The sequence below is a fragment of the Scyliorhinus canicula genome, chromosome 20, assembly GCF_902713615.1.
Source record: "Scyliorhinus canicula chromosome 20, sScyCan1.1, whole genome shotgun sequence".
Taxonomy (NCBI): Eukaryota; Metazoa; Chordata; class Chondrichthyes; order Carcharhiniformes; family Scyliorhinidae; genus Scyliorhinus; species Scyliorhinus canicula.
Genome location: NC_052165.1, coordinates 52223400 through 52243888, shown reverse-complemented (window position 1 = coordinate 52243888; position 20489 = coordinate 52223400). Strand labels below are relative to the sequence as shown.

Sequence of the window (20489 nt, the reverse complement as noted above, 5' to 3'; positions counted from 1 at the left end):
GTTGAGTGCAATGGGGACAGGACAAGCACCCAGTCCAGGTAACATTATGTGCGGGTGTCAGGAGTACAGGCTCTGTGGTTCTGTGAGCAGGGGCCCCCACTGTGGCCGGGTATGCGTGGGTAGGGCATCAGTGTTTGTCAGTCTAACACCCTCTCACAATTCTTTACAGGTATTGAACAGTATGGACGATATTTTGGACCCTGCTGAACTTGCCCTCGTGGTGCTGCTGGCAGGCCAGGAGCAGGAAAAGGGGCAGCAGCAGAGTCGCTAGAGGCTCAAAGTGGCGGCCCATGGGCAGGGCCCCGTTCCACACCCAGTGGATCTGGCTGCTCATCAGGCCAAGGTGAGACCCAGAAGGGGAGGTCTGCAACAGCCCAGAGTATACAAGTGCCGCTGGTCTTCCGAGCAAATGATGAACAGCGCGTGCCGTAAGAGGCTCCACCTCAACAAGGAGACAGTGCGGTACCTGTACCATGCAAACTTGCTGCCACGTGGAGATGGAGGACACCTGCTCTCGGTGGCCATAAAGGTCACCGCAGCCCTGAACATTTATCATTCCAGGGCCCGAGCAGGGACCTGTGAGGCATCTCTCACGCGACAGCCCCCAGGTGCATTTGACAGGTCACGGATGCCCTGTTTGCCCAGGCAGAAAATTAGATAAACTTTGACTCAGACCAAGCCCAACAAGATGTCCGGGCAGCAGGATTCTCCGCCATCAGCAGGATGTCCCAGGTCCAGGGGCTGATAGACTGCATGCATGTTGCTTTGCACTCACCGGACCATCTGGGAGTGGCCTACATTAACAGAAATGCGTTCCACTCCCTGAATATCCAGCTCGTGTGCAACCATCACATTAAGTGTGCACACTGCCCAGTGAGTATGCAAGATCGCTACACCCTGGGACAGTCAGACATCCCCGGCCTCTTCGAGGACCACCCCAGGCTGGCCGTCTTGCTTCCTGGGAGATAAGGGGTATCCGCCTTTCCCTTGGCTAATGACTCCAGTACGAAGGCCGGAGACCGATGTGGTGACCCGATACAACAAGGACCATGTGGCCACCCAGGCTCTCATTGAACAGTGCATCGGACTGCTCAAAATGCAGTTCCAATGACTTGACCGTGCCCTACAGTACACCACCCAGAGGGTTGCCCGCTTTGTGGTAGTCTGCTGTGTCCTTCACAAACTGCCGCAGCAGCGGGGCGCGTGCTGGAGGTGGAGGATGAGGAACATGTGGTCACCTCCGAGGAGGAGGTGCCAGACCAGCAGGGGCTGGAGGATGATCTAGGGGAGGAATTAGAGGATCAGTTGGGGACTGGACGACAGGCAGCAGCAGCGTGGGGCAGGCAAGCCGGAGGGCCAGGGAGGTCCTCATATCTGCCAGCTTCACATAGGATGTTGCCTGGTCTGTCATCCCTATCCTCCCCTTCCTCCCGATTTCCCACCCTCCCAGGGTCTGTGTTACATCACTGGGACTGTCAGAGCTGTCAGTGGGTCACTGTGAAGAGCAGGGGTTGCAATGATAACCCACTGAGAACTGAGCGCTGGTGCACCTCAATCTATGCCATAGTCTGACCCTTGCCTGTCTGCTGAGTGCTCGCTCACACCCATGACCTAAATGTGGTGTTCCAGGTTGCGGGAGGGAGGGGTGCAGGGGCAGGACACCCATGACTGGGCAGATGGGGCAAGGATTCGGAGGTCAGCCCGCATTGCAGAAGAAAGTGACAGAGGCGTCACACTGGTTGTTGTCGAGGATCTTTAATCTTTAACACAAGCGTCCACCCCTGCCATACTCTTCCGATGGTGCCGCCCACTCTCTCCACCACCCCCTCACCCACCCCCCAATGCACACAACCGCCTTACCCTTACCTACTCTGCTCTTTCCCTCTCCCCTAAGTGCCCTCTCAGTGAGCCTTGATGTGCTTAGCCTATCGCTGCATCTAGGTCTTTCTCAAGAATGCACATTGGAGGTGGAGGCAGCCAGCTTCTTACCACATCCCGTGGCCTTCGATGTCCCTGACGGGCATCCTCTGGGAGCTCTGGGGCCAGAGGGCCCCGGCGCACTTGACAGCGGCACATGCACAGCCATGCCAACCTATCCTGAATTCTAACTGCGAGTCGCTGCATCGTCAGCGGGGTGAAACTTCGGGGGAGCTGGTGGCCACCGTCGCCACGCCATTGGACAGATCCCAGTTGGCACCCAGCGCCCCCTCCTCCCAGTTGGTGCCAAGAGGGCCCTGGGGTTCACCTCGGGGCAGCTGGAATGATCCTTGGCTGTCCCTGCATCGGCTGGCCTTGCCAGCCCTGGCTGCTCCCCAATATCTGCACCATGGTATCGACACCCTCAGTGATGCTGCTCAGTGATTGGGACATGCTATGCAGTACTCGGCTATTCCCATCTGAGCCTGGCATATGACCCGTAGCGCCTCATCAAGGTCCATCTAGTACTGGGTCACGTCCCCCAGTGAGTCAGACAGTCTACCGAGGAGCCCAGCCATGGCTGTCACAGACTGAGCTACCCCTTGGACACCTTTACTCATGCTGCTGATGTCGTGCACCACTCGTCATTCGAGCAGTGTTGGCCCACGCATTGCCGGCGCCATCTCCTGAGCCCGGAGCCTCTGGGACTCCTCAAATCGGCTATGGACCTGCTGGAATGTCGCTGACATCTCCCTCTGACTATCACTCTAACGTCTGCATCAGCAATGGATAAACCTGTTCCAGAGGCACAGCATCTGACTTGGATCCAGCTGGGTTCTGGGATCCAGCAGACATCCGACTGCTGTCTCACCTGGGCATTCCTGCCTCCACCTAATGTGCATCTGCAACTATGTGGTGCTCCAGAATGTGTCCCAGAAGCCTGACCACTAATGTTGCCCACCGAGGTGCGTATCTCTACACTGGCGAGGGCAGATAACAGCTGTGACGCATCTATGTTGGCATAGATCTCGGAACTCTACTAAAAGGTACTCTTCTGGGAGGGGCAGAGGGTGGGACCATGCTGGGTGGGCCAACTCATTTGGCTTGAGGTCCTGGAAGATAATGGAGAATCTATCTGGCTGGGGCCTGATGGATCCTCACCTCCACACGGTACGTTGACCTCCACGTTGGTGACCACTCTGTCCTCACCTACCGCCGTAACCTCCAGGGCCTGACCATCGAAGGTGGTGAGCATTCTGATGTCCAGCACTTTGTCGCCACTCTGGGCCCTCTCCTGACAGTTGTGGCACAACTTCTTCATTGGAGATACAGTGAGGACATTGTTAGTTGCACATGTAGATCACGTCAGGGGAAGGGTGGAGGGGGGGGGGGGGGGGGTAGGCCTGTGGAGGGGGCTTGTGGTTGAGGGGGGGGGAAAGAAAGTTTCGGGGAGGGAGTTTGGAGAGGGGTGCCACTTCTTCCCAGGTGACACTGACTGCCCTGTGGTTTCATCTATGAGACCCTTGCCGGGGGGGGGGGGGGGGGGGGGGGGGGGACAGAACATCCCACCTGGCCTCGAACGCCTCTAGAAGCTCCCTCGGTCTTCATCCCTGAATTGTGTCTGGTCGTCTTGGTGCCATGGCTGCGAGCTGAGATGCGTTGGCTGTGCAAGAGCAGTTTATGTGATGCTCTACATAGGGATGCAAGGGGCTGGCAAGCACCATCCCAACAAATCAGCTGCCGAGCCTTCGTTTGCGGCATGAAGACCGTGGAGCCTCCTTAAGTGGACCACTTAATATTGTATTGCTGTGACAGTCTCACCGGGCTGAGTGTCGGAAAGCTCGCAGAAGTTCCTGCTGTCTACCACACTTAGGAACTTTTTCAGTGAATCGCACCCATTGAATCCATACAGTGCAGAAGGAGGCCATTCAGTCCATCGAGTCTACACTGACCCTCTGAAAGAGCAGCCCATCCAGGCTTAATCCCCCACCCTATCCATGTAACCCAAGGGGCAATTTAGCATAGCCAATCCACCTAACCTGCACATCTTTGGACTGTGGGAGGAAACTGGAGCACCTGGAGGAAACGCAGGCAGACAACCGAAGTTAGAAATGAACCCCAGTCTCTGGCACTGTGAGGCAGTAGTGTTCGCCACAAAGAAAATTGAGACCTAAAAGCTGACAGATTCCCAGGTTCTGATGGACTTCATCCGAGGGCCTTAAAACAAGTTGCTGTTTTAGAATTTACAGTGCAGAAGGAGGCCACCTAGTCCATCAAGTCAGCACTGGCCGCCGGAAAGAGCGCCCCAATCAAGAGCACACCTCCACCCCATCCCCGCAACCCAGCAACCCCATCCAACCTAAGGACAATTTCTCATGGCCAATCCACCTAATCTACACATCCTCGGACGGCGGGAGGAAACCGGAGCACCCGGAGAAAAGCCACGCAGACATAGGGAGAATGCACAGACCCTACACAGACAGCGACCCAAGTGGGAACCAAACCTGGGACCCCAGCGCTGCGAAACCATAGTGCTAATCACTATGCTACCGTGCTTCTACTTTTTAAAATAAATTTAGAGTACCCAATTATTCTTTTTTCCAATTAACAGGCAATTTAGCGTGGCTAATCTACACAATTTTGGGTTGTGGGGGTGAAACCCACGCAGACATGGAGAGAATGTGCAAACTCCACACGGACAGTGACATAGGACCAGGTTTTGAACCCGGGTACTCAGCGTCACTTTCAAAGATCTGTGGACCTGCGCGCCCAAGTCTCTCTGACTTTCCAAATTCCAAAGAGTTTTGCCATTTACGTTATATTTCCCCTCTATGTTAGACCTACCCAAATGCATTACCTCACATTTGTCTGGATTAAACTTCATTTGCCATTTCTCTGTCCAAGTCTCCAACCTATCTATATCCTACTGTATCCTCTGACAATCCTCAACATTATCTGCCACTCCACCAACCTTGGTGTCATCTGCGAACTCACTAATCAGACCAGCTACATTTTCCTCCAAATTGTTTCTGTACAAACAGCAGAGGCCCCAGCACCGGTCCCTGTGCATCACCACTAGTTACAACCTTCCATTCAGAAAAACACCCTTCTACTGCTACCCTTTGCCTTCTGTGACTGAGCCAGTTCTGTATCCATCTTACCACCTCACCTCTGATCCTGTGTGACTTCACCTTTTGTTCCAGTCTGCCATGAGGCAGCTTGTCAGAAGCTTTACTGAAGTCAATGTAAACAACATCCACTGCCCTCCCTATATCAAAGAACTTTGTCAACTCCTCAAAAAACACGATCAATTTAGTGAGGCACGACCCCCCCTTCACGAAACCAAGCTGTTTATCGACAATGAGTCCATTTGTTTCCAAATGGGTATAAATTCTGTCCCAGAGAATTCTCTCCAATAATGTACCTACTATCAATATGAGGCTCACCGGCCTATAATTTCCTGGATTATCCCTGCTACCTTTCTTAAACAGCGGTACCACATTAGCTATTCTCCAGTCCACTCGGATCTCACCTGAAGCTGCTGAAATAATTGATACATTAGTTTTAATTTTCTAAATGTTCCCAAATTCCCTCGATTTTGGAAAGGTCTCATTAGATTGGAAAATCACTATGTGCCTACTCTGTTCAACAAAGGAAAGAGACACAAAACTAGGAAACTACAGTTAGTTAAAATAACATCTTGTCTAGGAAGTTGCTGGAATCTGTTATTAATGAGGTTTGAGCGGGAAAAATTGCAATGCGCCCAAACAGAATGCAATCAAAGGGAAATTGGGCTTGACTAATTTATAGTAGTTCTTTGAGGAATTAACAAGTACTGTAGATAAAAGGGGAAACTGTGGCTGAGGTGTAGCTGAGGCTGAGATGATTTCTTGAAGGCATTTAACAAGGTGTCACATCAAAGGTTACTACGCAAAATAGGAGCTCATTGTATTGGGAGTAAGAAATTAGCATTGGAGAGGATTGGTTAGCTAACTATCAGCACAGGGTATGGGAAAATGAATCATTTCAGGTTGGAAAGCTGTAACCAGTGGAGTGCCACCAGGATCAGTGCTGGGGCCTCAACTATTTACAATTAGACCAATGACTCGAATGAAGGCACCAAATACATGGGGTTGGATTCTCCGAATTCACGGCTATGTTTGGAGGAAGCGTCTGGTCTTATGACCAAAAAGTTGGTACCTCCCCCACACCGATGCTCCGCCCGGTGGGGAGTTAGCAGCCACACCACGCAAAGCCCTGGATATGGATACAGAATGGCCGGGTCTGTGGCCGCTCGCGCGCACAGTGGCGGCCTGTGGCGGCTGCAACGTACAATATGGCGCCAGCCGCACGCGGACCCGGCCTACCATATAGTGCCACCCCTGTCAGTGGAACGGTTCCCCCCCCCCTTCCCCCCCAAACTGTGGTGGCGCTGGATGCAGCCCACAGCCGCCAGGCGAGGTCTCTGAAAGTTAGAGGACACGCGCCCCATGCCGTCGGGAAGTTGGCCTATTGGGGGCAGAGCATTGGGGAAGGCCTCAGTTGATGTCCTGAGGCAGTCCCGACGGCATGCGGCGTACTCCTCAAGTACGCTGTTTTTGAGGCCAGAGCATCCTAAAAATGGCGCCGCCCCCGATTCTGGTAAAAATGGATTCTTCGGCCGATCGCTGGCCACGATTTTGCCATCGGCGATTAGAGAATCCAGCCCATGGTTGCTAAATTAGCTAATGACACAAAGATGGGTATGAGGGTAAGCTGTGAAGAGGAAATAAGGAATCTGCAAAGGGACATAGATAGGTTAAGTCGTTAAGTGATTGAGCAGACATTTGGCAGGAAGAGCATAATGTGGGAAAATGTGAACTTGTCCACTTTGTTCGGAAGAATGAAAAAACAGCATATTATTTAAATGGAGAGGGATTGCAAAACCTTGAGGTACAAAGGGATTTGGGTGTCCTGTAGCTAAATCAGGAAAACTTAGTATACAGACACAGCAAGTGATGAGGAAGGCAAATGGAATGCTGTCGTTCATTGCAAAGGCAGTGGAATATAAAAGTAGGGATGTTTTGCTACAGTTGGTGAGGTCACACCTGGAGTACTGTGTACAGTTTTAGTCTCCTTATTTAACGAACGATGTAATGCATTAGAAGCAATTTAGAGAGGGTTCACTTGACTGATATCTCGGATGGATAAGTTTTCTTACGAGGAAAGATTGGACAGTCTGGTCCTGTATCCATCGGAATTTTACAGATTGAGAGGTGATCGGATTGGAATTCATAAGATCCTGAGGAACTTCACAGGGTGGATCTGAAATGGTGTTACCCTTTGTGGGAGAGGCCAGAGCTTGGGGACACAGTTTAAATATAAAGGCTCTCCCATTTAAAACAGAGGTGAGAAGATTTTTTCTCTCTCAGAGGGTTGTGAATCTTTGGAACCCTTCCCCAGAGAGCAGTAGAGACAGGGTCAATTAATATTTTTAAGGAGGAATTGGATAGATTCTTGACGAACATGGGATTCAAAGGTTATCTGGGGTAGGTGGAATGTAGAGTTGAGGCCACAATCAGATCAGTCACGATCTTCTTGAATCGCAGAGCAGGCTCAAAGGGCCGAATGGCCTACTCCTGCTCCAAATGTTCATCTTCCCGACTACCTTTGCTGATCTGATTCATCCAATGGATATGTAGATTAAATCACACCATATATTCCTGTGCCTTTCTTACAAACCTCCATTATTTCTTCCTGTACCCTCCCATCATAGAGTACCTGTGATTATCCCTCTCTCCAGTTGTTCCATCTGGACCTGTAAAGACTTAATTACCTGCAAAGACTTGCATTCAAAGTTTTGTCTTGCATCATTGACTTTGTCTATATGTGTGTTTCTAGAACCCACATCTTCATTCACCTGTGGAAGGAACTGCGCTCTGAAAGCTAGTGATTTGAAACAAACTTGTTGGACTTTAACCTGGTGTTGTAAGACTTCTTACTGTGCCCACCCCTGTCCAATGCCGGCATCTGCACATCATCTTTCCGACAAATCAGAAGATAATAATCTTTATTGTCACAAGTAGGCTTACATTAACACTGCAATAAAGTTGCTATGAAAAGCCTCTAGTCGCCAAATTCTGGCACCTGTTCAGGTACACAGAGGGAGAATTCAGAATGCCCAATTCACCTAACAGCACGTCTTTCGGGACTTCTGGGAGGAAACCGGAGTACCCGGAGGAAACCCACACAGACACAGGGAGAACATGCAGACTCCACACAGTCAGTGACCCAAGCCGGATTCGAACCTGGGACCCTGGAGCTGTGAAACAATAGTGCTAACCACCGTGCCACCCACATTTGTATTCCATTTATTACAGACAATTTCTAAAATGGGCAGGTAATCCATTTTGCCAGATTACTGTCTGAATGATGAACATGAAAATCTAACCCCCTGGTCCAATTAAGAACGCAGTGAATGTATTCTCCCTCAATTAACTCTGCTTTTTCTGCAAAGTGTTCCTCCTTCATAAGTGCCCTGTTTTAGTTCATGGAATTAAGAAAGCAATTAGGAAACACTTCCTACAGGTTAAACTTTCACTGACATTTTTGTTGCAGTCGATATTGGCGAAGGTGGAACCGATTTTGCAGGAGAAAATGTCGGGCTGGAGTGAAGTCCAGTGTGTTTTACTGGCTTGTAATATTCCTAGTGTTCCTCAACACCCTCACCATTGCATCTGAACACTACAACCAGCCTATCTGGCTTACTCTAGTTCAAGGTAAGAGCAAATCAAAACAAAAAAAGTTCAAATATGTTTGCATGCTATTTCATGGAACATAGGTGGTTCCTTCTCTTAGACCATTGCTTTCCTATACAGATTGATCATGAGAGCTATGACGTCTAACCAGAAAAGTAAAAAAAATTAAAGAGGGAATAAAAACATTTTATTATTTGACATCCTGTATCACTGCACACAGAGAGGATATGGTCTTATTCTCACCTATCAGCTGTCTTTGTGCTATTGTTTCCTTCCATTTTATATCCTTGACCATCTTGACTGGACCATTGTGGCTTGGTAGTGAGCAGACCGGGATCATGGGGCAAATGAAGGGGAATCCAGGAACCCGTGACAGTTGAGCTGAAGGCAAGCAAGGTCAAACTGGCAATGGGATTGAGCTGGTTTGAGACAGGGATCAGTAGTGATGATGAACAGGATCTGAAGATGCAGACAAATAGGTCTGAGGAGTGCGGAGATGATAAGTAAGGGGGAGCAAGGCAACAAGACATGAGGGAGGAGCTGGCCAGAGTTGATTGGAGAAGGAGCTAAGCAGGGAAGACAGAGGAACAGCAATGGCAGGAGTTTTTCGGGGTTATTAGGGAGGCACAACAGAAATTCATCCCAAGGAGGAGGAAACATGCTAAGGGGAGGACAAGGCATCCATAGCTGACAAGGGATGTCAAGGACAGCATAAAGGCTAAGGAAAAAGCATACAAAGTGGCGAGGACTAGTGGGAAACCAGAGGATTGCAAAGCTTTTAAAAGCGACAGAGGACAACTAAAAAAGCAGTAAGGGGGGAGAAGGTGAAGTACGAATGCAAGCTAGCTAGTAATATATAGGAAGACATTTTTTCAACATATAAAAGGGAAGAGAGAGGCAAAAATAGACATTGGACCACTAGGAAATGTGGCTGGAGAAGTAATAATAGAAAACAAAGAAATGACAGACGAACTGAATAGTTACTTTGCATCAGTCTTCACGGTGGAAGACACCAGTGAGATGCCAGAGCTCCAGGAGAACCAGGGGGCAGAGGTGAGTGCAGTGACCATTACTAAGGAGAAGGTTCTGGAGAAACTGAAAGGTCTGAAGGTGGATAAGTCACTTGGACCGGATGGGCTACACCCCAGGGTCCTAAAAGAGATAGCTGACGAAATTGTGGAGGCATTAGTGATGATCTTTCAGGAATCACTGGAGCACTCCTCAGACCCACTTGTCTGCATCTTCTGATGCTGTTCATCATCACTACTGATCCCTATCTCAGACCAGCTCAATCCCATTGCCAGTTTGACCTTGCTTGTCTTCAGCTAAACTGTCACGGGTTCCTGGATTCCCCCTTCGTTTGCCCCATGATCCCAGTCTGCTCACTACCAAGGCGCCGCAATGTTAGCATTCATGTCAAGAGGTCTAGAATACAAGACCAGGGATGTACTTCTGAAGCAGCATGGGGCTCTGGTCATACCCCATTTAGAGTATTGTGAGCAGTTTTGGGCTCCATATCTAAGGAAGGATGTGCTGGCCTTGGAAAGGGTCCAGAGGAGGTTCACAAGAATGATCCCTGGAATAAAGAACTTGTCGTATGAGGAACATTTGAGGACTCTGGGTCTGTATTCGTTGGAGTTCAGAAGGATTAGAGGGGATCTTATTGAAATGTACAAGGTACTGAGAGGCCTGGATAGAGTGGACGTGGAGAGGATGTTTCCGCTTGTAGGAAAAACTAGAACCAGAGGACACCATCTCAGATTAAAGGGACGATCAAATTTTTCCAGCCAGAGAGTGGAGAATCCGTGGAACTCTTTGCCGCAGAAGGCTGTGGAGGCCAAAATCACTGAGTGTGTTTAAGACAGAGATAGATAAGTTGATTAATAAGGGGATCAGGGGTTATCGGGAGAAGGCAGGTGAATGGGGATGAGAAAACATCAGCCATGATTGAATGGCGGAGCAGACTCGATGGGCCAAGTGGCCTAATTCTGCTCCTATGTCTTATGGTCTTAAAAGCGATATCATCAGCGCAGGGTGTGCCGCCAAAGAAAAGCTACCTTGTTGAGCCAGAGCATCAGTGCCACAGGAGGCTTACCTATCCAGGCGAATGTTTTTTGATCTGTGTGCCATTATAACGGATCACCTGAGACTTCACAGGTCTCATGGGCATTGCCAGACAGTAGCTGCCAAAGTCACTATGGCCTTCAATGAGCTGGAGACAAAATGTTCCGAGGATCAGCGACATACTTTGGTGGTATTTATCAGATGGCAACATATTGTTGCATAAGACAGTTTACTGCTTTGTTGTGTGTTTGGGGTTTGGACAGGATTTGGGAATTGTTTAGTCTGCCAAAAGCCTAATATTTGAGTTCCTAGTCTTTTAACCAAAACTATTTATTTACTGCAAGTATTTACATATTTGGACCTCCACAGGAGGCAAGAGCTCTCTTCAACTGCTCTCTTACGTCTTATTCATGTGATCTGATATAATTATTACATCAACATCATGTATGCTTTTGATGTTAACCCTCAACTCTACATCTCTCTTTATCTTTATCTCCATCAAATATCAAATTTACATCTCCCCCAAGGTCTCTGAAGTGCCTTGACCAATCCTGCAGATCCTGTTCTGATCTCCTTTTTAATTCATTCAGGGGATGTGGACGTCGCTGGCTAGGTCAGCATTTATTGCCTATCTCTAATCTAATTGCCCCTGAGTAGGTTGTAGTGAGCTGCCTTCTTGAATAATTGCTGTCCGTGTGATGCAGGTAAACCCACAATGCTGTTAAAGAAGGAGTTCTTGGATTTTGACCCAGTGACAGTGAAGGAACTGCCATATTTTTCCAAGTCAGGGCAGTGAATGGCTTGGAGGGGAATTTCCAAGTGATGGTGTTCTTATGTATCTGCTTCCCTGTCCTTCTGGATGGTAGCAGTCATGGATTTGGAATGTGCTGTCAAATGAGTACTGCTGAGTTGCCACAGTGCATATTGTAGATGCCACCGTGTGTCGATGGTGGAGGGAGTGAATGTTTGCGGATTACCAATTAAATGGGTTGCTTTGTACTGGATGATGTTGAGCATCTTAACGTTTCAAAGTCAAAGATATTTAATGTGTTCTTCTCCTGGATGACTGTAGCATTTGTAGTTGGTCTTTCCTCCTTTCATGATCTGAGTAGTAAGCCCAAATTCATATGGCTTTCTTTTCAATGATTTCAAGGCATTGTGGTTTCTCTTTATGAAAACCTGGCTTGTCTCAACCCTGTACAATCTTGATTCTGGAGTTTTTTCAACGATTGTGCCTTTGTGCATTCCCTCTGTTGGACTGTCAACCATATTCTGCTCCCGGGCTTCAGCAACCATAACTCAAGTGCTCAATGCCTCTGATTGAAGTTCCAAGCCTGGTTGTTTTTCTACACTTCCTCATGCTGTTTTACCCTCTCGCCATTTGTCATAACATTAGGTTTAAATTTTTGTGTCAGAAAGCTCAGTTCTGTTCACCACAATGTAATTATTGAACAAACATGTAAAAGACATGGGGCGGAATTCTCCGACCCCATGCCGGATCAAAGAATCGCCGGGGGAGCGGCGTGAATCCCCCCACGCCCCCCGGCGATTCTCCGATGCACCGCGATGCACCGAGTGACACCCGTTTTTGGCCAGTCCTGCCGGCGTAAATTAGAGTCGGCACTTACCGGCGGGACCTGCCTACGTGGGCGGCCTCTGGGGTCCTGGGGGGGGGGGGGGGGGGGGGGGGTGTTGGGAGCGCGGTGGATCTGGCCCTGGGAAGCGCCCCCACGGTGGCCTGGCCCGTGATCGGGGCCCATAGATCCGCGGGCGGGCCTGAGCCATGGGGGCACTCTATTCTTCCGCGTCAGCCGGCGTGGTCCTCCACCATGGCAGACGCGGAGATGAACCCCCCTGCGCCAGCACTGCGATGACGGCAGCACACGCTGGCGCTCCCGTGCATGCGCCAACTTGCACCGGCCAAGGCTTTGGCTGTCTGCCACGCTCAAGTCGGCCCCACCTACGGGAGTTAAAAGCTTGTTGTAAGTTGTGCGTGGCATTGGACTGTTTCAGCTCCGCCTTCAACACCATAATCCCAGCCAAGCTCATATTAAAGCTTCAAAACATAGGACTTGGCTCCTCACTCTGCATATGGATCCTTGACTTTCTGACCCAGAGACCACAATCAGTAAGAATAAACAACATCTCCTTCACGATAGTCCTCAATACCGGGGCCCCGCAAGGCTGCGTACTTAGCCCCCTACTATACTCCCTATACACACACGACTGTGTGACAAAATTTGGTTCCAACTACGATATGAAAGCATTCTTCATTCCATTTCTGGGCTTGCTTTATTTCCTGCAACTTTCTTACAGGAGCTGGTAAGTGCTGTGTGATTAAGGATGTCGAATAGAACCATAGAGTTCCTACAGTGCAGAAGGAAGCCATTTGGCCCATCGAGTCTGCACCGACTCTTTGAAAGAGCATCTTACTTACGCCCACTCCCCACCCTATCCCCGTAACTCCACCTAACCTGCACATCCCTGGACTCTTAAGGGGCAATCTACTAAGGGACTTTAGCATGGCTAATCCACCAAATCGGCACATGTTTGGACTGTGGGAGAAAAGCAGAGCTTCCGGAGGAAGCCCGATGCAGACATGGGGAGAAAGCGCAAACTCCACACAGTCACCCAAGGCCGGAATTGGACCCGGATCCCGAGTGCTGTGATGCAGAAGTGCTAACTACCCCAAGTGTTCACTTCAGCCTCCTTAATTAAGTCTAAACCCTCTTGTTCAGTTCCTCTGATGGTATTTGTGACAGTCTGCCTGCTGTAGTTTGACACTTTCCTTGCACAAACTCTGTGATGGAGTTACAGTCTTATCTGAACCACTGAATTCTCGGCACATCCTTGGAAGTTCTTTCATATTCAGGAGGGTGACCAGTAGGTTATGGTCTCTTTCAATTTTGAAACATAATCCCATTACATCGTCTGAAAGATTTCACATGCTCATGTTGCTGTCAATGCTTCTTTACTATTGTGGCATTTCATTGTTCTGTTTTTGTCAGTGACCTCGAGGCACATTCATAGCATCAACTGCTACCTCTCTAATGTCCCTAGCACCATCACATATGCTCCACCCAGATGAACAGCAACCCTCTCTGCTCAAAGTCGAACACTCTTTCAAATTAGAAGTGCCCCACCCCGGTCCTAATGTCAAAGCCCAAGTGAAACACCTGGCTTACCCAGGCTTTCCAGAGCCCGTTCCGCTTGGGTGCCTCTTGTAAAATCACCACGTCGGCTCCCAGGCTCTTCAAATGAGCAAAATCCCTTGCCCTCTTCACCGGTCTCCCCAGGCCATGCACTTTCCAGGTGACTAACCTTATCTCACTCCCCCCTCACCCTCAAGTCAGCCATTTCCACCCTGATGCATCATACCTTCACCTCCACTTTCTCGGCCCCAGGCCCACCTAAGATAGCCACCTGCCCCACCCAATGGGTGACAAAGAAAAATCCCTGGTTACTGCTCACTCCCTGTCCCACCTCCTCCACTTCCTCCCCACCTCCCCCCCCGCCACCCCCCCCACCTCCCCCCCCCCACCTCCCCCTCCCCCCCCACCTCCCCCTCCCCCCCACCTCCTCCCCCCCTCCCCCCCACCTCCCCCCACACCTCCCTCCCACCCCACCTCCCTCCCACACCCCACCTCCCTACCCCCACCCCACCTCCCTCCCCACACCCCACCTCCCCCCCCCCCTCCCCCCACCTCCCCCCCACCTCCCCCCCACCTCCCCCCACCCCCCTCCCCCCCCCCACCTCCCCCACCCCCCACCTCCCCCACCCCCCACCCCCCACCTCCCCCCCACCTACCTCCCCCCCTCTCCCTCCCCCCCCCTCCCCCCCTCCCCCCTCCCCTCAAACCCCCTCCCCCCCACCTCTCCCCCCCCCCCCCCAACCCCCCCCTCTCCCCCCAACCCCACCTTCCCCCACCCCACCTGCCCCCCCAACCCCACCTGCCCCTCCCAACTCCCCCCCACCTACCCTCCCCCCCCCACCTCCCCCTTCCCTCAAACCCCCCTCCCCCTCCTTGTGTGTTCATTGGTCAGCCTGTGTGTCAATCACTGCCTGTCTGCATCTCATTATATACATGAGTGGATATTATGACACCCCCCTCCACCTCCCCCCTCCACCCTCACCCCCCCTCACCCCAACCTCTCCCCCTCCACCTCCCCGCCCCTCCACCCCACCACCCTCCCATTACCTCCCCCACCTCTCTCCCCCTCCACCCCTACCCCCCACCGCTCCCCCTCCCCCTCCACCCCCCCTCCACCCCCACACCCCCTACAACCACCCCCCTCCACACCTCCCCCCCCCCACCTCCTCCCCTCCCACCCACCTTGACTCTGTATGCAACAGCAGCTAAACGTATAACAAATGGTAGCAGAGAATGGTTGCTGTGTAAGTGTGAAGGGTTGAAAGATACAACTTTTCCAGACCAAACGAAGGAGTGAGTGAGAAAAACAAAAAGAAGATACATAGCTGAATTTAGGATAAAGATGGCCGGATATGACTACACCCCCTTATTTTCTGAAAGCGGATTGTACGACCAATGGAGAAGTGCAGTAGTTATGTGGACTTTACGGGCAGCACGGCAGCACAAGTCGATAGCACTGTGGCTTCACAGCGCCAGGGTCCCAGGTTTGAATCCCCGCTGGGTCACTGTCTGTGCAGAGTTTGCACGTTCTCCCCGTGTCTGTGTGGGTTTCCTCCGGGTGCTCCGGTTTCCTCCCACAGTCCAAAGATGTGCAGGTTAGGTGGATTGGCCATGCTAAATTGCTCTTAGTGACCAAAAAGGTTGGGAGGGGTTATTGGGTTACGGGGATAGGGTGGAAGTGAGGGCTCAAGTGGGTTGGTGCAGACTCGATGGGCCGAATGGCCTCGTTCTGCACTGTATGTTCTATGTTGTTCTAAAGTAACTGCCTTGGGAAAGAGAAAACAAGGTATGGCATTGGCTCTTTCTCTACCTTATGACAGTAAAATCCGATGCAAAGTGTTTTCTGAGCTGGAATTGGAAGAGTCAAACAGAAGAAGGTCTGGAGACTCTATTATGTTATATGGATAAGGTTTATAAAAAGGATGCATATGAAGCATGGTCGGATTTTGATAGGTTCCGGAAAATATAGGATTTCTCCATGGAAGACTATATAATGGAATTTGGCAGACTATATAAAAGGCTGCAGAAACACAACCTGGAATTTCCACAGTCTGTGTTGGCCTTTAAATTACTTGACTGTACTAGAGTGAGCAACATATGCTTCTGGTTTTGACAGGAGTTCAGTTTGCGGAAAAGGATACCTCATTCGATCAGCTGACAGAAGCTTTAAAAAAAGTTTCTGGGGAAACATTTGATTCTGATGGCTCTCATGGCCCAAATAGGTCAGTCTGCAATAAAGCAGAATATGGAAGATACACTACAAACAAAATTGCACGGCTACAAACAGGTTCCAAGACTAGAGAAGGAGGTCGGGACCCGGAAATTATGAAGACAGAAACTCAGTTAGAACCTACAAGAAGAAGATGAACCCCAGAAATGCCCGGGGTATGAAAAATTGATGTTTTCGTTGTGACTCTCAATACCATTATGCTTTCAACTGTCCAACACGTTATAATACAGTGTTTGAAGCGACACATGACACGGAAGAGTCAGAAGAGGAAAACGATAGTGACCAGAAAGAAGGCATTGTCCTATTAACAAGCAGTTTTACGCCAGTAATGAGGGTGTTGGTTGCAGAATTCTTCAATTGTGCTGAATTGGACAGTGGCTGCCCATCTGTGTGTGGAATTGACTGGTTAAAATGTTATCTGGACTCCTTGAACGCTGAAAATCGTAACAATGTTAAGGAATTTGAAAGGACCACAAGTTTCAGGTTTGGGGATGATAATACTCTGAAGTCGCTGAAAAGAGTGGTGATCCCTTGCAATATTGCTGGAGTGAACCATTTCATTAGCGTGGATGTTGTATCAAGTGAGATACCTTTGCTTTTGAGCAGACCGTCGATGAAGAAAGCACACATGAAACTGGATATGGAACAGGATAAGGCAACAGTTTTTGGAAAGGCAGTGGACTTACAATTTACACAGTCGGGACACTATTGTATTCCATTACCGATAAAATAATATTTCAAGTACAGTTGTTAAGGATGTATTAATGTCAGTTGAAAATGGGACTTTAGCTGATAAAAAGCTTGTTGTAATAAACCTGCATCGGCCATTTTGCATCCATCTCCTCGGAGGCTGACAAATTTATTAAAGGATGCAGGGGTAAGGGATGAAGACTATACTGAACTGATATAACAGGGTAGTGATCGCTGTGAAGTTTGTAGGAAGTAGAGAGGGACACCAGCACGACCGCTAGTAACGCTACCTCTGGCCCATTTAGTCATGGTGTGTGTGAAAGAAACCATGCGGTAATAAATGACATACTCCGGAAAATTTTGGCAAATAGACCAAACTGCAAGCTAAATTCAGCTTTAGCATGGGCGGTACATGCAAATAATTCATTGCAGATGGTTGGGGGCTATAGTCCCTATCAATTGGTGTTTGGTAGAAATCCTAAAATTCCGTCCATTTTGGATGACCAGTCTCCAACTTGGGAAGGGACTACAATTAGCTCTGCCTTTGCTGAGCATTCAAATGCATTACATAGCAGTAGAAAAGCTTTATTGAAGGCAGAAGTCTCTGAAAGAATTCGCAGAACTTTCAGACATAATGTACGGCCACCAAATACCGTTTTTCAGCAAGGAGTTTGGTGACTGAGGGATATTAAGGGTTTATTTTTAATTTTTATCTGAAGTCTAGTCTTTCTTTTATTTAGTTAATTAACTTAAAACTTGCTGTTTGGTTGAGAAGAAGGTGAATTTTCAATCAGCTTTAAACAAAGGTTCTACTTGTAACTACTGGCAGCTGGAGCTTGTTAATTAGTTAATTGGATTAGGCCAGTTTTCAGAGGCAAGAGTCACAGTACAAATATGAGCCAGCTGCAGTGCAGACTTTGTTAGCACTGAGTGCTGAATTTGGGTGCATTTGAGTGCTGAATTTGGGTGCATTTGACTGCTACAGTGAGAGTTTGGTGACTGAGGAAGTGCGGAATTTGGATGCATTTGAGTGCCATATTGAGAGTTTGGTGACTGAGGGAGTTAGGTGAAGAGGGAGTAAGGAGCTCCTTTCATTTCATTTCCTTCATTTCCTCAAAGAGCGTGAAGGGAGCCGGGAGTTTTCAGAGAGTACAGCTGACTGGAGCAGAGTTGGAGGGCGGAGTTCCAGTTGGCCCACAGTACAGCTGTATTCTGTAAGGTAAGAGGGGCTGGAGGCGACAGCAGTTGCAATGCTCCTCCTGTAGGATATGGCTGGTGAGGGATACCACCGGTGTCCCCACTGACTATACCTGCGGGAAGTGCACCCAACTCCAGCTCCTCAGAGACCGTGTTCTGGAACTGGAGCTGGATGAACTTCGGATCATCCAGGAGGCAGAGGGGGTAATAGAGAAGAGTTACAGGGAGGTAGCCATACCCAAGGTATAGGACAAGAATAGCTGGGTTACAATCAGGGAAAAGAAAACGAACTGGCAGACAGTGCAGCGATCCCTCCAGGCCGTTCCCCTTCAAAACAAGTATACCATTTTGGATGCTGTTGGAGGGGGATGACCTACCGGGGGAAGGCCCAAGCGGCCAGGTCTCTGGCACTGAGTCTGGCTCTGGGGCTCAGAAGGGAAGGGGGAGAATAGAAAAGCAATAGTGATAGGAGACTCAATGGTTAGGGGAATAGGTAGGAGATTCTGTGGTCGCGAGCGAGACACCTGCAAGGTATGTTGCCTCCCGGGTGCCAGGGCCAGGGTTATCTCAGATCGTGTCTTCAGGATCTTTGAGGGGGAGGGGGAGCAGCCAGAAGCCGTGGTGCACATTGGTACCAACAACGTAGGTAGGAAAAGGGGTGTGAATGTAATAAACAAATTTAGGGAGTTAGGCTGGAAGTTAAAAGCCAGGACAGACAGATTTGTCATCTCTGGTTTGTTGCCGGTGCCACGTGATAACGAGGCTAGGAATAGGGAGAGAGTGCAGTTGAACACGTGGCTGCAGGAATGGTGTAGGAGGGAGAGCTTCAGGTATTTGGATAATTGGAGCGCATTCTGGGGAAGATGGGACCTGTACAAGCAGGATGGGTTGCATTCGCCAGCGACTGATAGAAATGAGGCTATGACAGGTGAGGACCTTGAGAGGATTGTTATCACTAAGGAGGTAGTGATGGGCAAGCTAATGGGGCTAAAGGTAGACAAATCTCCTGGCCCTGATGAAATGCATCCCAGAGTGCTAAAAGAGATGGCTAGGGAAATTGCAGATGCACTAATGATGATTTACCAAAATTCACTAGACTCTGGGGTGGTCCCAGTGGATTGGAAATTAGCAAACGTGACACCACTGTTTAAAAAAGGAGGTAGGCAGAGAGCAGGAAATTATAGGCCAGTTAGCTTAACTTCGGTAGTAGGGAAGATGCTGGAATCTTATCATCAAGGAAGAAATAGCGAGGCATCTGGATAGAAATTGTCCCATTGGGCAGATGCAGCATGGGTTCATAAAGGGCAGGTCGTGCCTAACTAATTTAGTGGAATTGTTTGAGGACATTACCAGTGCAGTAGATAACAGGGAGCCAATGGATGTGGTATATCTGGATTTCCAGAAAGCCTTTGCCAAGGTGCCACACAAAAGGTTGCTGCATAAGATAAAGATGCATGGCATTAAGGGTAAAGTAGTAGCATGGATAGAAGATTGGTTAATTAATAGAAAGCAAAGAGTGGGGATTAATGGGTATTTCTCTGGTTAGCAATCAGTAGCTAGTGGTGTCCCTCAGGGATCCGTGTTGGGCCCACAATTGTTCACAATTTACATAGATGATTTGGAGTTGGGGACCAAGGGCAATGTGTCCAAGTTTGCAGATGACACTAAGATGAGTGGTAAAGCGAAAAGTGCAGAGGATACTGGAAGTCTGCAGAGGGAGTTGGATAGGTTAAGTGAATGGGCTAGGGTCTGGCAGATGGAATACAATGTTGACAAATGTGAGGTTATCCATTTTGGTAGGAATAACAGCAAACGGGTTTATTATTTAAAACGATAAAATATTAAAGCATGCCGCTGTGCAGAGAGACCTGGGTGTGTTAGTGCATGAGTCACAGAAAGTTGGTTTACAGGTGCAACAGGTGATTAAGAAGGCAAATGGAATGTTGTCCTTCATTGCTAGAGGGATGGAGTTTAAGACTAGGGAGGTTATGTTGCAATTGTATAAGGTGTTAGTGAGGCCACATCTGGAGTATTGTGTTCAGTTTTGGTCTCCTTACTTGAGAAAGGACATACTGGCACTGGAGGGTGTGCAGAGGAGATTCACTAGGTTAATTCCAGAGCTGAAGGGGTTGGATTATGAGGAGAGGTTGAGTAGACTGGGACTGTACTCGTTGGAATTTAGAAGGATGAGGGGGGATCTTATAGAAGCATTTAAAATTATGAAGGGATTAGATAGGATAGATGCGGGCAGGTTGTTTCCACTGGCGGGTGAAAGAAGAACTAGGGGACATAGCCTCAAAATAAGGGGAAGTAGATTTAGGACTGAGTTTAGGAGGAACTTCTTCACCCAGAGGGTTGTGAATCTATGGAATTCCTTGCCCAGTGAAGCAGTTGAGGCTCCTTCATTAAATGTTTTTAATGTAAAGATAGATAGATGGAGAGCTAAGAGAGGGCATGAAAAATCTTTGGCGGGTAGAATCAAGGCAGTTTACACATATGTGA

The 20489-nt window shown here is 49.2% G+C and overlaps 1 protein-coding gene across 4 annotated transcripts in view; it reads left to right on the top strand.

Moving 5' to 3' along the window:
• cacna1c (calcium channel, voltage-dependent, L type, alpha 1C subunit) overlaps positions 1-20489 on the top strand; it is a 1225933-nt gene that overhangs the window by 576302 nt on the left and 629142 nt on the right. For all 4 annotated transcript variants that reach the window (XM_038780480.1, XM_038780479.1, XM_038780478.1 and 1 more), the window contains one exon: positions 8515-8675. In XM_038780480.1, coding sequence (XP_038636408.1) covers positions 8515-8675 — 161 coding nt within the window. The remainder of the gene's footprint in view (positions 1-8514; positions 8676-20489) is intronic.